Source organism: Arvicanthis niloticus, chromosome 9, assembly GCF_011762505.2.
Source record: "Arvicanthis niloticus isolate mArvNil1 chromosome 9, mArvNil1.pat.X, whole genome shotgun sequence".
Lineage (NCBI taxonomy): Eukaryota > Metazoa > Chordata > Mammalia > Rodentia > Muridae > Arvicanthis > Arvicanthis niloticus.
Genome location: NC_047666.1, coordinates 32,677,696 through 32,694,003, shown reverse-complemented (window position 1 = coordinate 32,694,003; position 16,308 = coordinate 32,677,696). Strand labels below are relative to the sequence as shown.

The window sequence follows — 16,308 nt, the reverse complement described above, 5'->3', positions numbered from 1 at the left end:
ATCCCCTGTCCCAAGTCAATTAATTCTATTTAATAACATGGATCACCTGGGAGCGTACATTTTATTTTATCCAGGATATTTATCAGAATTTAATTATTTTTATGTTTTTAGATCTGTTCATTGTCTGACTTCTAATGCTATATTCTCAGCCCCTCACCTAGTTCTCGGCTGTTACTATTACAGTAGGCGCTCAACAAATATTTATCCAGTGGTGGAGCGTGAAAGAATTGACTCGAAGTGGCTGCAAAACAAATTAGGACAAAGCCCCCCATCTTCTTTTTAAATTAAAACTTTCGGGGGGGAATGAATGATTAGCTCATTGCCTCTGTTTCTCCCTGCAGTGAAATTATTAGAGAGTCTGAGCGAATATGAGATCGCGTCTCCCATCCGAGTGAACCCCCTAGGGGAACCCGTTCCCACGAACGTGCACTTCAAAAGAAGGCGACGAAGCATTAACTCTGCCTCTGACCCCTGGCCTGCCTTCGCCTCCTCCTCGTCTTCCTCTACCTCTTCCCAGGAGCATTACCGCCTCTCAGCCTTCGGCCAGCAGTTTCTATTTAATCTCACCGCCCATACCGGATTTATCGCTCCACTGTTCACTGTCACCCTCCTTGGAGAGCCAGGGGTGAACCAGACCAAGCTGTATTCCGAGGAGGAAATGGAACTTAAGCACTGTTTCTACAAAGGCCATGTCAATACCAAGTCCGAGCACACTGCGGTCATCAGCCTGTGCTCCGGAATGGTAAGTGGGCGCGTGCCCCTTCCCTCCTCCCCGCCTCCTCGTCTGCTTCTTTAAGACTTAATTGCACCCTAGTCTGAACCTACCGAGTCTATACTCTGGCGTTAAATATCAACACTGGCTTAGGTCTCGGGAATTGATGGGTCTACTGGTGTAGTGCGTGCTCTTAGACTCCAGAAGAATGTACACATCTGTCCCTAGAGGGTCATGTATCATTTGGATCTGTCTTAGATTAGATGGATTGGGTTTGCTGTACGCAGCCCAACTCTGCATAGTAGCTTGCATGTCGGTTTACAAACTCAGAGAAAGTTGCTGGGGTTGTGATTTCTTGTAGCAAACTTGGCCGCTCTGGAGCCGTGCAGCTGAGCGCAGGGCGGACTCAACTCCTCATTGGCGCGTCCTGCGTCAGGGATGTAAACTGACAATCCCTGGACACCCCTACTGGAGTGCTGGGATATCTTAGGTTGTGGAGGCGGCTACACAACCTAATGTCCCCGCGTTCTTTCCTCTCGGAGCCTTTTATCACGTGCAAGGAATTTTGAAACTGAACCAGATTGACAGGGAAGCTGATCCTGTCCCGGGAAAGGAAGGGTGGGCCAAATACTCTGAGAGCCGGGAGTGAGGGCGGAGCCTGTCTCTAAGGCGGTGTTTATGGTTGGAAGGTGGCGGGGGAGGGGTGGTGCACTACAGTCCGACTCTGCACCCTGCTGGCGTGGTGACTGGAGGCGCTAGAGTAGTGGGAGAGAGCCTGGAGAGGTAGCCTTAAGAAGAGCCCTATTCTAGAACCCGTGGCTGTTTCAAAATGTAGGAATGGAAATGTATAGCGCACGTTTCTCTAGGAAGGTTGGATGCGACAGATACCGCCCCGCGCTGTCAAGTAGGCATTTAGTACGAGATCCAAGTTGGTACCTAAACCTTCTTCTTCCTGACCCCTCCATTACCCTCCATTGGGACCTACAAGGTATCGGTCACCAATTCCTACGACAGTTGAGAGTCCTGTACAATTCTGGACCCAACTAGGGTGGTCCTTCACTTTCCCAAGCGACGTGCGTTTCTACCACGCGCTATGACGCAGAAACTTTCCTGCGGCGGGCTCTCCCAGCTCACTGCGCTGCTCCTTACGCACAATTGGCTATTAAAAATCTGTGCCCCTTGCGCATTTACTCTCTCTTGACACACACACACACACCCTCCTTCTCGTCTTTCTAAATAGAGGCTTGGGTACTCACTTGCGTGCTGGGCTGCCACATTTGCTGGCTGGTTCTTGCGTCTTAAATTCCAGGTCTGGAGGTTACATCCTTCTTCGACCACCAAGAGCCTGCTCTTGGATCTCGGCAGGAGCTCCGCACTCCCTAAGACTGGGAGGAGGGAAGGTCGGATGTGGGGAAGGGGGATGAGCCCCTTTATCCACCAGCTAAGTGCTGGGAATCCTGGCGCCCAAAGTGCTTCCTTGAGATTGATTGGGGGTAGGCGGAGACCGCAGTTTAGCAAGGGGAGGGGATGCTGCGTTGAGTCATCCCGGCCTCAAACCTGGGCCTGGACACTAGAATGGTTCCAGTCTTTGAGAGGCTGTCGCCTAGGTAGGCCTAGGCTGAAGTCTTGAGGCCGATCCCAGAGAATCAGCGCACCCCGATTTAAAGCTAGGACGCCCCAATTCCGGGATCTTAGATAGGGCTGCTTGTGTACTTAGTTGGTAAACAGTCTTTACTCCTCCTCTTTCCCCGCCTACACACCGGTGGAATCCAAGTAGCCCCAGCAGTTGTATAAATATTTTTCTGCGTAGGTCCTTAATTTCCATTGGTGATTTTACATGGCAACACAGTGCACGTGGTCTCCTTGAGAACTGAGAACCGGGGCTCCTGAAACGACTCTCTGGGGCATACTATCCCCATTAACATGGCATGTAACTTGCAGCATGGCTTTGGCAAGGGGTGGAGGTGGGGGGAAAGGGGGCTACATATATTTTTAAAATAAGCGAACTATGTTTTTATGTCTTTAGCCACTAATGTAGCTCGGAGTTTCCTGATTTCTTTGTCTCCTGGAATTTTTATTTCATCCCAAGACTCTTATTATTATCTTGTAGCTGTCCCTGTATAATAATGTTCCTCACTTTGCTCATGAAGGCCTCCAGGAAATCTGCCCTCATCAGAGTGATCTGACACTGTACACCCCATACCCACACCGCCACAACCCCACCGCTCCCGTTTGCAGTTTTTCTGAATCTGCCGAGAGAATGTCTGTACCTCAGTTTTGTTTTGTTTTTCTTCCTTTCTTTAGGACCACTGTCTGAGAGAGACCTGCTCTTACCTACTTCTCTCCTAGCTTCTTTTTCTTTCTCAAACCCTGGCACACACCAGTAACAGGGCAACAAGCAGGCTTCAAAATCTCACCGCCACCCTTGTTCACATAGCCTACACATCTCCTGACATCCTAGTGAACAATATCAGACTCCACCAGTGATAAGATCCTGATATTACATCCTCTCACACGTAGCCCAGTGTCCAATTTCATCTTAGTTTTCTCTTCCGAAATTCTGTATTTCAAGTAGTTAGCTTTATACTTCTCTAAATTCTCTCTTAATTTCCTGTGTTCATATATATATATATATATATATATATATATATATATATATATCTCCTCCCCTTCCCCTGTGTGTTCCTGTGTATGTGTGTATATGTGTGTTGGTATGTTGTTGATAATTGAACTCTGAGTCTTGTGTTTGAAGGCAAGAGCTCTATCACTGAGCAATATTGCAACGTTTCTTTTTCTTTTAAAGCATTGTTTCACTTCTACTTCCCCACAAGAGTCCACAGTCTTACATGTAGTATTTGTTCCACACAGAGACACTGTCTCTTCAAATGTTTACTGTCTTCTCAGTATGTGGGTTCTTCTGTTCTTCCAGGCATTTGCACCAGAATCTATCTCACCCTCTCCTGTACTATAGTTTAGACCATACACAGTGTATATATGTATGTAATACATATATTTAAACAAATGGTCACCCCAGTCAGCACAAGACAAGTTGGGTCCCAATGATTATTTCTGAACAAACAAAAAACCTGATTTTGCCTCCATATTGTTACAATTTATTGAGCTTTTGCTGGAGTCTCTGTGATACAATGGCTCAGTCCTCAAAGCTACTTATTTTTGCTAGCGAGAATATATGGTATCTGAGCCTTGAGAACTACCATCCTCTCCTAGGCCTCATGATGAGAGGTGACCAAGTTGGAATTATAATCTTCAAGAGAATGACTGGATTTTTTTTTTCCATACACTGAAGTAAAAATCAAAACTCTGGGTCCAAGAATCAGCATTAACACCAACCTGCTCTGTACCATTGAAAGGCAACCATGGACAAATCACTTCATTTCTGTGCCTCCTGGGCTCCTTTTACTGTCTCCCATAGGCCTCACATGCCGTGTGCTTATGAGATACCAGAGTTGAATACTGACTGCTGACAGAGGTCCTTGGTGAGCATGAAAGTGCTAACCTGCTGCTTCTCTGGTGACCCGTCAGTCTGTCACAGACTATACTAAAACTGACTTCTGCCTGAGTCTATGTTCTTGAGTTATGAAAGAAGCCGCATTAAAAACGTCAGGTTCTAGACATCACACCTAGAAATTCTGAATCTGGAAATACAGCGTGTCACTCGGAATCTCATCAGAAAAGAAGTTCTTTCTCCCAGTCTGCTTTGATCCTCCTTGCTTTGGGAAAGCAGTGCCTTTGGGAAAGCCTTGCATTTTGTGTGCATTTTCTTGGATTAGACACCTTGGAGGAAAGTGCATTAAAATTCTGATTCTTGAGCTGACTCCAGAGATTTTGGTGCAGACAGGAGGCACAGCCCCATGATCTGGCTCTCTAATCGGCTCTGGAGGATGCTGGTGCAGGTACCCACACCAGTATTCAGGGGTGATCTTTTCTCTTGTGCCCAGGAGATGAGAGAAGGCTTCTGGTTATTTTCAGTGTGTGAAGAGAGAACAGTTTTTGTGTCTCCTCTGAGACTTGGCACTTTCAATGTTCATATAACATTAAATAGTTCAAGCTTGAGGCATTGTGAATCATTTGCAAACCTTGTAGATATGTGGCGAGGGGACCAGGAGAATGACCTTTTACAAGGTGTTCTTTCATAGTGCTTGATAAAAGCAAATTGGCCCAAGACCAATGAGCTCCAACAAAACCCACTGGTCAGTTCAGAGCCTGAGAAGGTTCTTGAATGTGGTTAATCAAATGGGGCGGGTATTATTTCACTTAAACCTCACAGCTGCCGTTTAGGAACTTCACCACCAATCAACCAGTAAGTATACGGCTCAAGGAGGATAGGTGTGGTGCTGGGCATGCAAGTAGCAGCCTGTGACAACACTGGCTTCCAGGATGTCACTCTGCCTTAAGGGAACAGGAGGAGCCCATGTGTCAGGGTTGCAGGCCTCACTACCTTTAGGGCATTGTGGCCTACATGTACTTGGTGAATGCAAAGGAGAGGGTTTTGGCTTTTCCCTCAGCTATGCACTGCCATCTGATTTTCCAGGCAGCCTGAACACTCCAAAGCATCTCTTTTAGCCGCCTGTAGCATTAAAAGATTTGGAACTTAAGCACCAAGGAAAAGCTAGCTATGAAAAGCAGGTGAGATCATGTTGAGAATTAGCTGCCACTATAGCAGAGTGGAGATGAGCCAGGCTACCTCAGAAGAGTTTCAGCAGCCCCCAGAGGGAGGAGACAACAAATTGCCCTTCTCTTCCCTGGAATTACTTCACTCTTTGGGTTGTTTCTGTCCCTTCCGTTGTCTGAGTTGTGTTAAATCAACCTCTCTTGTCTCTTCACAGATGGGCACGTTCCGGTCTCACGATGGAGATTATTTTATTGAACCACTGCTGTCCATGGATGAGCAAGAGGACGAAGAGGAACAAAACAAACCCCACGTTATTTATAGGCGCAGCACCCCTCAGAGGGAACCTTCCACAGGAAAGCATGCCTGTGACACCTCAGGTATTTGCTTCTTGGTTAAATACAGATACAGGGTTGACATGGGTTCATTGCCTCCCTGCAAGGAGGCAGCAGCTTTTTCTGCTGTTTGCAAGACACCACCCTGTACAATATGGCTTAGTAAGGTAGGTATAGCCTCTTGTATAGATGGAAACTACAGAGAGGTTTAGTGACTTATTCAAGGTTGCACAGCTAAGAATTTACAGTCAGGATTCGAGCTCAGAAAGCAATGACTGCAGTCTATCTGTGGGCAAAGCCATGAATTCTGTTGAAGTTGTTGATACTCAGAACAAAGCTGGAGTCTGAACCTGTAACTCCAGTGAGCAATCATGTGTGTTTTCTTCGTCTCTTCTATTCATTTGGTTTCACTTTTGGTTTCGTGCCACATTTGCACATCATGCATGCTGCATATGGGGTTTTCTTTATTTGTTTTTTATCTTATAATGGAATTCACAACACCTACTGTGTGTTTATCAGTTTGACTAATGCTCTGTGATTTTAGGAAATCTAAGAATGGATCTGTGAACTTCATAGTAGGTTCCAGTCCCATCCTTATACTATAAGTCTAGGGCTGAACTTCACTCCATTCTGGGCAGATTGTCACAGAGTTTGGGCCGATGTGGGGGTCCATCATTAGGAATGTATTTTCCTGAGCATCTGAGGAAATGGTGTTTGTCTGTGGGTTTCAGTCTGCAGGCTCGCATCATTTCTTACTGACTCCTAAGCCTGGCTGTTTTTCACCTGCTTGCAGCTTAGCACTGAGTAGCATCCTTACAGTTGTTCTTGGGTATTAAGGTATTTATTACAATGTTTTTAAAAGTCCATTGACTTCTTGTTTGTGGGACCTTTTCTTTCTTTCTTCATAAAAAACTGCATCAACAAAGTGAGCAGCTATTCAAAGTTTTCTGGTATCTCCATACAAGACCAAGACTACCTTGGAGTGGCTTTAAATGTTCCTCCAAGGAGTTGTCAGATAGAAGTTGTTTTCTATCTGTACTCAGAGTGATGCTGTTTCGTGTCCACATCCCCACTACAGGTGTTATTTCTAAAGTGAAGCCTAAAAAATAAGGAGAGCTGCTGCTAACCTGAAAGTAGTCGATGGCAATGGTAGAATTATATGTCTCTGGGCTGACTGAATCCATTTTTGTGGTCTTACCATGAGAGGAAGGTGGGGTACAACTGAAATTGCTTTACTTAGTCCCTCTAAAGGACAAAAAAAGCCATATGCCACACACCTGGAGGATCAGGAGTTCAAGGCTAGCCCGGGCTACTTTGTGACTTCCAGGACCACCTGGTCTATGTATTGACATGTTGTCTAAAAACAAAAGAACAAAAGAGGCAAAAAATCCCCCCCAAAACACAAAAAACAAACAAACAAACAAACAAATAAACAAAAGTTAGCATTGGTTAGTTGTCCTGAGAAACAATGGTCTCAGGCACTCGAGTTGTGACAAGCCTGCCAGCTGCCAGCTAGTTTAATAGTTAAGACTTGTCTTATTTTTATTTTTTGACTATGGTAAGCCAGGTTTATTTTAATTTCTCAAATCTACATATTTTAAGCACGTGTTATACATGTTTATATGTGTTATAACCATGCTTATACATGATTAATCTGTTATCAACGTGTTTTATATGTGTTTACATATGTTACAAACATATTTTATACTTTGGATAGAAGGAAAATACATGATTTTTCCCCTTCTGTCTAATTAATGTGTTAAAAAGACATGGACATGATACTTGTGTCTAATGCCCTAACCACGTGATGAGTGTGAAAATGCTCTTTTTCCTGCTCTAACATTCTTTTCCCTAACATGGCTTCAGAATAGCTTTTCAAAAGATAGCTAGGACATCCTTGCCTTTTTCTGAATAGTCACAGTACAAAGTATAGGCCCTACACCGTTCCCCTCCATCTCTCCTACAGACTCAACAAGGCAGGACGCACTCTCTTCTGTCTCCTATCTGGTAAGGTGCTCATGTGGATGAAGTAACTGCAAGTGTTTACCTCCTCTCCCACCCATTTTAACTCTACAGAAGTGCATGTGGGAAAGTGGAACTGGGGAGGGAAAGTCTTAACAATATCATTCAAGAAAATTGTCAAGTCTTTTGTTTATTTTTGTTTTAATGAATTACATGACACAAGTTAATAGACTTGACTTTTCTGGGCTGGAGGACACATTGTCAGATCTTGTTTAAAAAGAGAGAGAAAGGAAAAAAAAAAACTTAACTATATATAGGAAATGAAAGATGATCAATGGAAAATGGCTCATCCATCCAGAAAAGCTCACTTTGACTCCAGTTACTGAGTTACTGGGGTCAGAGGATGCAGCCTTCCAAATTACCAAGACCAAGTGTTTGCTTATTTTCTGGTATTAATTTTCCAGGACCAATCTACTGAACATTTCCTTCACCCTATGTGATGAATCAGAAGCCTGGCAGTTTGGGGTTCTTTGTTTTAAGACAGGGGGTTCTGCATAGCCCTAGCTAACTTGAAATTCACTCACGTAGCTCAGGCTAGCCTTGAACTCACAGAGATCTACCTATCTCTCAGCCTGCAGAGCATTGGGATGAAGGGTGTATGTCAACACCCTTAGAGAGCCTGGCAATTTTGATTGGCTTTGCCAAAGGTTGCTGGTGGACTTTGCTCCTTAGGCTTCTCTGTTTCAGTTACTTCTGTATCTCTTTAAATTCAGATGCAGGAGCCTCGGAACAGTTGGAAAAAAAAAACTTTGGAATGTGTCACAATTCACCAGCACCCTTAGTGGCACTGACAGGTGGGTTTTGGACAACAGGTAGCCTTCACCTAGGGAGTGAACACAGCATGCTGGTGGGAAGCAAGAGCTCTTGGCAGAGAGGAAAGGAAATGCTTAATAATTTCTGTCCACTCAGCCACAATGATTTCTCCTTCCAGTCCTGAGCAGGGATTGGTCATCTCCCCTCTGGGGAATATGAATGCAGATGCCCTCAAAACAAAGAAACCAATCTATGTCTCTCAGGCAAGTAGGTTGGAGCCATATTGGCAGTTTTAGTAATTGTCCAGGCAATTGGGATATTCAGGTAAATCTGAGTGTCACCGTGAAAGCTGAATGGAAGGCATGTGTCACTCTCTGACAGGTGTAGTTTGTACCTTCCAAACTTCATTTTTTTATGCCAGTTCCTTCTGGTCTCTTCTTGTAGGGCAATACAATATTTGAACTGGAATCTTCAGCAGTAAAGTCTAGTTCAATACTCTAGTTGTAGAAGGAAGAGGAAGTCAGAGTGTGGGGTGTGGACTTAGGTGCTTATTTTAAGGAGTGATAACCCTGCACATTCAACACCTGATGGAGCTTTTTCTTGCCCAAGTCTGAGAGTGGCCTCTGGAAACCCTACACAGAGCTGGGCATCACCTTTTAGTTACTGGCTTATGGGATTCTTACCAAGGCAGGCTTCTCTACCTCTTGCACTGCTGCACACAGATGGGATGTAAGCCTTGCTCGTTTCTGATTCTTGATATAGGTCTCATTCTCAAAACAGAGTCTGAGATAGTGTATAAAAATGTGTAAAGGAGTCTAATGTGCTGGGAACCGTGGGCTTACAAGGGAAGGTATAGCTTTGTATGCATTTATTCATTGAGCCATCAAGTACTTACTGAGTTCTAGGTCCTGATGAGAAAACTAGAAGCCATCTATTCCATGTGACCTGAATCATATTATAGAATACCAAATGAAAATAACGTGAATTTGCTGAGGTGTGTTCAGACTGAGCATGAAATAACAAAGGCCCAAGGACAGGCTTTAGCAGATAGTCCATATTCATGGGATGGAAGATAAGTGAAAAGTCATGAAAGTAGGGAAGATAACATCATAGTCAGGAAGGGGAACTGGAAACACGGAACCCAGATGTAATCACCTGTAGTTTGTCCATAATCCACATTGTTAATGGATTATGAAACTTGCCCAAAGCTGTTGTGACCACCAGTGGCAACACCGAGAGCACTTCCTGTCTCTTATTTCTTCTTCATCCAGTGTAGTATTTTGTTAATGGAAAGCTCTTGGCCTAGTGTCTGCCCTTTCTTACTCGGCTCTGTTTTGAGGCCATTAAATATAGACTTTGACTGCTGGGATGTATCTACATGTTTTGTCTTTTCACTCTGTTTGTGAATTCATTGAGATTCACAATGGAGAGTAAGGTGTCATCTTCCGGAGCCATGTCTTTGAGAGAGCAGAGACAGGTTTACTGATCTCTCGGTCCACCTGCTCTTCACCTGAGGGACCCCAGTGGCAGGCTGGGAGAGCCCTCAGAAGGTCCATTGTCATTTCCACTGCTTGCTTCCAGGTAAACACACAAGTTCTGTTTCTCTGTCTCTTTCTTTGTTTATGTGTGCGTTTGGGGTGTGTGCGGTTGTGTACAAGTGAGTGAGAAGACTAGAAGTTGGCATCAGGTGCTGTCTCCATTGCTCTCCTTATTTCTTCAAGAAGGGATCTCTCAGTAAACCTGGAGCTTGTCAACTTGCCTAGACCAGCTGACAAGGAGCCTCCAGAATCCTGCATCTCTGTCCTCCCCGTGCTGGAATTACAACAAGCTGGCACATGGAGTAGGCTTTTTATCATGGGTTCAGGAACAGAACTCAGGCCCTCATGCTTGCACAGCTAACATTTTTCCAATTCCCCATCCCCAAGTTCTGTTTCTGTTTGACGATAAACCTTTCACAGGAGAATTAGCTCTCCTCAATGAGCTAATCAGACTCCCTGGTAGGCCAGTGAGAGGAGCAGAGGCTGTTTGCCTGGCTCTGCAAGATACTCTCTTCTGTTACTGAAGTTTCTCCTTCAGCCTCCATTGCACCAAGGCCAGCTTCCCCCACCGCCATGAGGACAGTTAGCATTACGTGCTCCTTGGCTCATCAATGCCACACCTAAAAAAAACCAGCTGGACAGATTGTGAAAGCATTTCTGAACAGTTTCAATGCTGCTTAACGTAGGAAAGGACTAGAAACAGGTACCCTCAAGAAGAAGACAGACGGATACAACACTGTGCTAATGCAAGAAGGTTCCTGTGCAGCCATTACAAATGAGGATGGAGATTTAACACACTGGGAAGTACAGAGCAAAGAAGCAGACGATGAGTTAGAAACACCTAAAAGGTCCCAGCTTTTAAAAATGACAAAATTTATCTGTGCTTATATTTTTTTATGCTGTATTGTAGGGCTCTCAAATGGACAGTGGGCCATATTAATAGTGGTTTATCAAAAACTATATATTTATAATTAACATAATTTTATAATAAAATCGTAACATAAAATAACAGTATATGCAAGTAAAACAAATCTTTAGCAAAAGAACAAAGGTATAGGAAGTGGTTATTTCTTGTTTTAAAGAATATAGACAATCTTTACTTTTTAAGTTTACACTTTTGTGTTGTGTTTTATTCTTTTGGTATTATTCTGTAGTACTTTTCACAGAATTTAGCTAGTGTGTCCAACCTATAGTCTACTGGCCACCTGAACCTGAGAGTACATTGCCCAAAGCAAAATGCATACCTAAAACATTATCAGGTGTATGTGTGTGTGTGTCTGTGTGTCTGTATGTCTGTGTGTCTGTGTGTCTGTGTGTGTGTATGCGTGTGCGTGTGTGTGTGTTTGTGTGTGTGTGTGTGTGTGTGTGTGCGCGCGCGCCGCGCGCGTGCGCATGTGTAAGCTGCACAGTTCTAGAGCATGAGCTTGGTAGATGACAACATTGTGTCACAGGGTCAAAAGATTGGACCCACCTGATTCTAATCCTTTAGGACTAAAGATTGGCCAGCTACTTTTAAGTGGTTCCTTCTCTGCATTTTACTTTAGTACATCCAAGGCTGGTCAAGGTGGAGTCTCTATCTCAGCTCAGCTCAGCTCAGCTCAGCTGCCACCTGGACTGACCACTGGGTACTGCAGTTAGTGTGGGCCCTCAAGAGTGCAGGCAGGCTTGAAGACTCAGGATCAACACAGTGCAGGCCATCGTGTGAGGCTCTCAGATGCATTAGAGATTACTTTGCCACATATTATCATATCAATACACTCATCACCACCATGGGAAGTCATATCATCATCCGTATCCAACAACTGAGAATAAAGCACAGCTCAGAGGAATTGAGCAGCTTTTTAAAGTCACACTGATGGTAGGAAGCGGGCATACAGCTCCATCCTAAACAAACAAGTTTAGTTTGTTTTATACTAGGGGCCAGACTTCACTCAAAACACAAATAAAAGCTGCCTTCTAAAAAAAAATTCTTTTTTGTCCCCACTTTGGTGAGGTACATTGTTCCTACATAGTCTAGCTTCACCTTGAGCTTCTGATCCTCCTTCCTCAGCCTCTCATGGCTGAGACTGCAGATGGGTGCCATCATACCAGGTGGTAAATCCCTTCTGATTTAAATTCTCAGAGCATCGTTTTTGGTTTGCATCTAATGTCCAATCTTCAAACAAATTTCCTATGGCTTGTGGTGAACATGCATATTTGAGTCGTTATACAGACTATATGAGGGCTTTTTGGTCTTTTATTTTTAATTGCTATACGTTAATTATGTCTAGTAGGAATTGGCATGGCCTGTAATACAACGATGTTCATCCCCCCTTACCCTCTGTTGTCCCATCCCTCTTCCACTGATCTCTTTCCTTTTCCCATCCTCTGATTGCATGCTCCCAACTCCACTTTGTCATGACCCAGTGAGTTTTATTAGTGTTGCTTACAGAGGGTAAGTGAAGGGTGGTTTACAGGAGAATGAGCACCTTATCAGTGGGTCCTCCACTGAAGTAAATGTTTCTCCCTCAACTCTACCAACCATTAACTGAGTATCAACCCCCAGGTCGGGGTGGGGCCTTGGGAGCTACTCCTCTGAATTATATATTTTAATTCTTCAAACACCTCCTGTCCGTTAGTGAGAAAAATGAAACACAGGAGTTTATAAAGTAGAGCTATCCAAGGTCACAATAACTCATAAGTGTAGCATTCTCCCACCCCACCCCCTACAAAGCCTTAGATCTGGTCGAGTTAGGAGACTTTTCTGGGCCTGCTCCTTTGTGGATTCAACCACATTCATAGGAATTACAGTTCCTGGACAGATTATAGACTGGCCTCCCTGGAGTCTGGTTTGATTGTGAGCAGCTCCATGCTCCAGCTTCTCACTGAGACTGTAAGGACACCCAGTGGCTTTGTTACACTAGCATGTCCCTGTTGGAGTGTCTGCTTGTTACAGATTAACTTCTGGGATCCCAGTAAGAATTTAGCATCAATCTACTGATTAGCATCCCCAGAGCAGTGAAATGCTCAGGAATCCCTCAGAGGCCTTTTATGAACAACCCTGAGGCAGCTGGTCAGGGCCTGGGTTAATGGTGGTCCACGGTGGCCTAATCAGTTTCTTAGACTGAAGCCAACCCGACTCTCTTTTAGTACACATTTTCTGCAGCCCCCTCTCATCTCCATCTCTCACCTTGTGAAATCAGAACAGGCAGCTTCTAAACCTACACATTTTATTATGAACATATTCAAGTGTACATAAAATAGAGGTGAGAGCAAAATGAACACACCATTTATATTTAATAGCAATCAAGAATTTCCCACTTACTTCCTGTTGGTTTGCTTTTTTCCTGGAATGTTTTAAAGTGAACTCAAGGTTCATGACTTTCCATCTCTATCTCAATGTGGACAACTAAGGGAATTTTTCTACGTAACTGAAATACATTTTCTGTGGCAAGCAAACTTAACACTGATTGCTCCACAGCACCTGAGCAGCACCTACAGTAAGTCATAGCTGTTTGTCGCCCAGTTCCTTTCTGTTTGGTTAGACTGGGATCTCCACAAAGTCTGCGCATTGTGTGGGTCTGTGCATTGTGTGGGTCTGTGCATTGTGTGGGTCTGTGCATAGTGTGGGGTGGTTGCATCTTCAACAGCATTTGTGTTGTTCTCATTGCTGATTTAAAAATTGCCATGTAGTTCTAGATTTGCTCAACCTGTCCCAGTTTGTTTGTTTGTCTGTTTTCTGTCTACGTGCTCTAGTCTATGCTTCATCCTGGCCAATTTGCTGCACAATAATTTAAATATGGAGCCAGCCCTCAACGACAGAGCAGGTATCACACAGAGCCTCTGATAGTTTTGGAGGGATTTAGTAAAGCAAAAAAACCTGAAAGTGTGGTTGGGTATTTTTGTTGTTGGTGGTGTGTTTGTGTGGTGATAGTGTGTGTGTGTGTGTGTGCGTGTGTGTGTGTGTGTGTGTGTGTGCGCGTGTGTGTGTGTGTGTATCTATGCTTTGCTTATCTTGCTGTTTCTTGGAGTTATGTGTGTGTGTATGTGTTCACCTACGTGGGCACCTGTGTACATGTGTGTTCTTGTGTAGACAGCCCAGAGATTTGTGTCAGGTGTTATCCTCAATCACTCTCTACTTAATTTATAAAGGCAGAATTGCTTACTAGACCTGGAGCTCACCAACTCTGTTCATCTAATCTAGCTAACAAGCTTGCCATGGGGATCTCTACCTCCCAAATGCTGGGATTACAGAGAGGCCTCCATGCCCGTCCAGCATCTACATGGGTGTTAGGGATCTGAACTATGCCTTCATATTTGCATGGTAAGACTTTTACCTACCAAGCCATCTCCCTAGCATTGGGCTGGGTTTCTCTTATTGTTGCTGTTGTTTTGTTTTTGTTTTACTTCGTTTTAATGTGTATATGAGTGTGTGTGTGTGTGTGTGTGTGTGTGTGTGTGTGTGTGTGTGTGTGCTTTGCTTATCTTGCTGTCTCTTGAAGTTTTCCTCCCAATAGAAACAGTCTAAATTCATAGTACTTCTCATTGTCTTCTATGCAGCTCAGGGTGGCCCCTCACCTGGGATTTCCCAGAAGAACTAAGAAATGTAAAGTGGCAAGATAGGCTTGGACCTGAGGAGGCGTCTTTTCTCTGTGATGTGAGAAGGACTCTCCTGTGCCTTGCTTAGAGCATTTTGAGTTTCTGAACCAGAGAGACCTGGAAGATGCAATTCCCTTACTGCTGCTAGGGTCAGGTATTTCCTGTCTCCTGCCCATCAGGGTCTTGGGATTTCCTGCTATACTTCAGATATCACTTTCTGCTGCTAAGGACCAGGTAATGCAGTTGCTTGTTAGTGTGTTCATGCTCCCAGAAGCCACCGGAACTGAGTGTGGATGCACGTGTTTCTGTAAAAGGACCCTGAGAATTGTCAGAGGGCTTCTGCTGGTGGGAGTAGGAGCTCTTGGGAGTTGATATGAGGACCCTTCTTTCAGCCATTATCCAGGATGGGCTATTTTCAAAGCAAGACCTTGTCTCTTGGGTTTCTTTATATGAGGTGATTAGACAATTGGCTTAATGAAAAGCTATTTATCATACCATGGGGATTTAAATTCCATAACTTCGTATCCTCCAAGTTTTGGTTCTTTAGGATAATCAGACCATTGACGAGTTGATATGGTGCTCACTCTGGGTGAATCATTTGCAGGTAAATTTTCTCATGTCTCTTTTTGTAATGTTTGGACCAGATGTCTGTATGAGGGTTCTGTGTGAATGCAAATCCTCAATAAATAGGAAGTGTCACAGAGAGGGAGTCAGGGAGATGCTGAGTTGGCTGTGTAATGGGGCTGGTGGATTTCTGGAAAGAACAGACCCAAGCGAAGGCTGAGTTGGGGTGCATCTTCCTTTTTCATCTGTTGTTACCTGTTCTCTGTGATATTAGAAGAGAATGTTGAAAAATGCAGCTTGTGTGCGGCGAGAGTTCAAACTGATTTCAGTATAGGCTTAGATGAGTTCTCCTCTGACTTTTCCTCTTGGGTTCCCAGTATCTGTGCTTCCATTTTATTTTAAGGTACAACTTACCTGCCAGAAGAGTCATCTTCTCAGCAGACAGTTGTGTGAGTTACGGAAATGTTATGATATCATAGTATTAGGCTCTCTTTGCCCAGTAATACTCCACAAACAGGATCAGCAAGGTCACTGCATTTGAGATTCACCCACACTGCTGCCTTTACTAGCCATCTACCCAGCCAGTCATCCCTTTTACTATGGAACACTATTCCATTTTATGGATGTAATGCTCATCCATTATGCAATTGGTGAACACTGTTTTTCCTGTTGCAAATTAAAGCCATTCTAAACACTGGAATACAAATCTCTGCATGAATATAGTTTTCATTTCAGTTGTATGAATGCCTTGGGGAGGGGGCTTATATGATAAATGTGTATATAATTTGTAAGAAACTACCAATTTACTAAGCTCTGTGTCATTTTACAGTAGGGTGTGAAAGTCTGTTTTCTGAGTCCTTACAAGGACTTGCTATCTTGTGTATTTTTATTTTATTCTATTTTGTTTATTTATTCATTCATTTATGTATTTATTTATTTATTTATTTTGCTAATCTAGTAGGCTGGAACAGTCTCTGTGCAATTTTAATTTGCATTTCCTCATGACTACTGGTACTGAGCATCTGTGCTTGGGGTTGTTCGCCATTTGTGTATCTTTGGTGAAATAACTATTTACACATTTTTTCCATTTTTTAGAAACAGGAATGCTTCTTTCTCACTATTAAAGTTTGAGAGTTCATAAATTCTGGATATAGGACCCTTATCAGACACAGCTTC

At 43.7% G+C, this 16,308-nt stretch overlaps 1 protein-coding gene and 1 long non-coding RNA gene across 12 annotated transcripts in view; one reads left to right on the top strand and one right to left on the bottom strand.

Annotated features, from left to right (window-relative positions):
* The window catches only part of LOC143443487 (uncharacterized), a 401,606-nt gene extending 399,157 nt beyond the window's left edge, over nt 1-2,449 (bottom strand). For 3 of the 8 annotated variants that reach the window (XR_013112531.1, XR_013112528.1, XR_013112532.1), the window contains exon 1: nt 1,969-2,449. This is a non-coding gene — a long non-coding RNA (uncharacterized LOC143443487). The remainder of the gene's footprint in view (nt 1-1,968) is intronic. The other 5 variants (XR_013112529.1, XR_013112530.1, XR_013112534.1 and 2 more) reach the window with 4 other exon arrangements.
* The window catches only part of Adamts9 (ADAM metallopeptidase with thrombospondin type 1 motif 9), a 170,572-nt gene that overhangs the window by 735 nt on the left and 153,529 nt on the right, over nt 1-16,308 (top strand). For all 4 annotated transcript variants that reach the window (XM_076940139.1, XM_076940140.1, XM_076940141.1 and 1 more), the window contains exons 2-3: nt 342-742; nt 5,560-5,722. In XM_076940139.1, the coding sequence (XP_076796254.1) occupies nt 342-742; nt 5,560-5,722 (564 nt within the window). The remainder of the gene's footprint in view (nt 1-341; nt 743-5,559; nt 5,723-16,308) is intronic.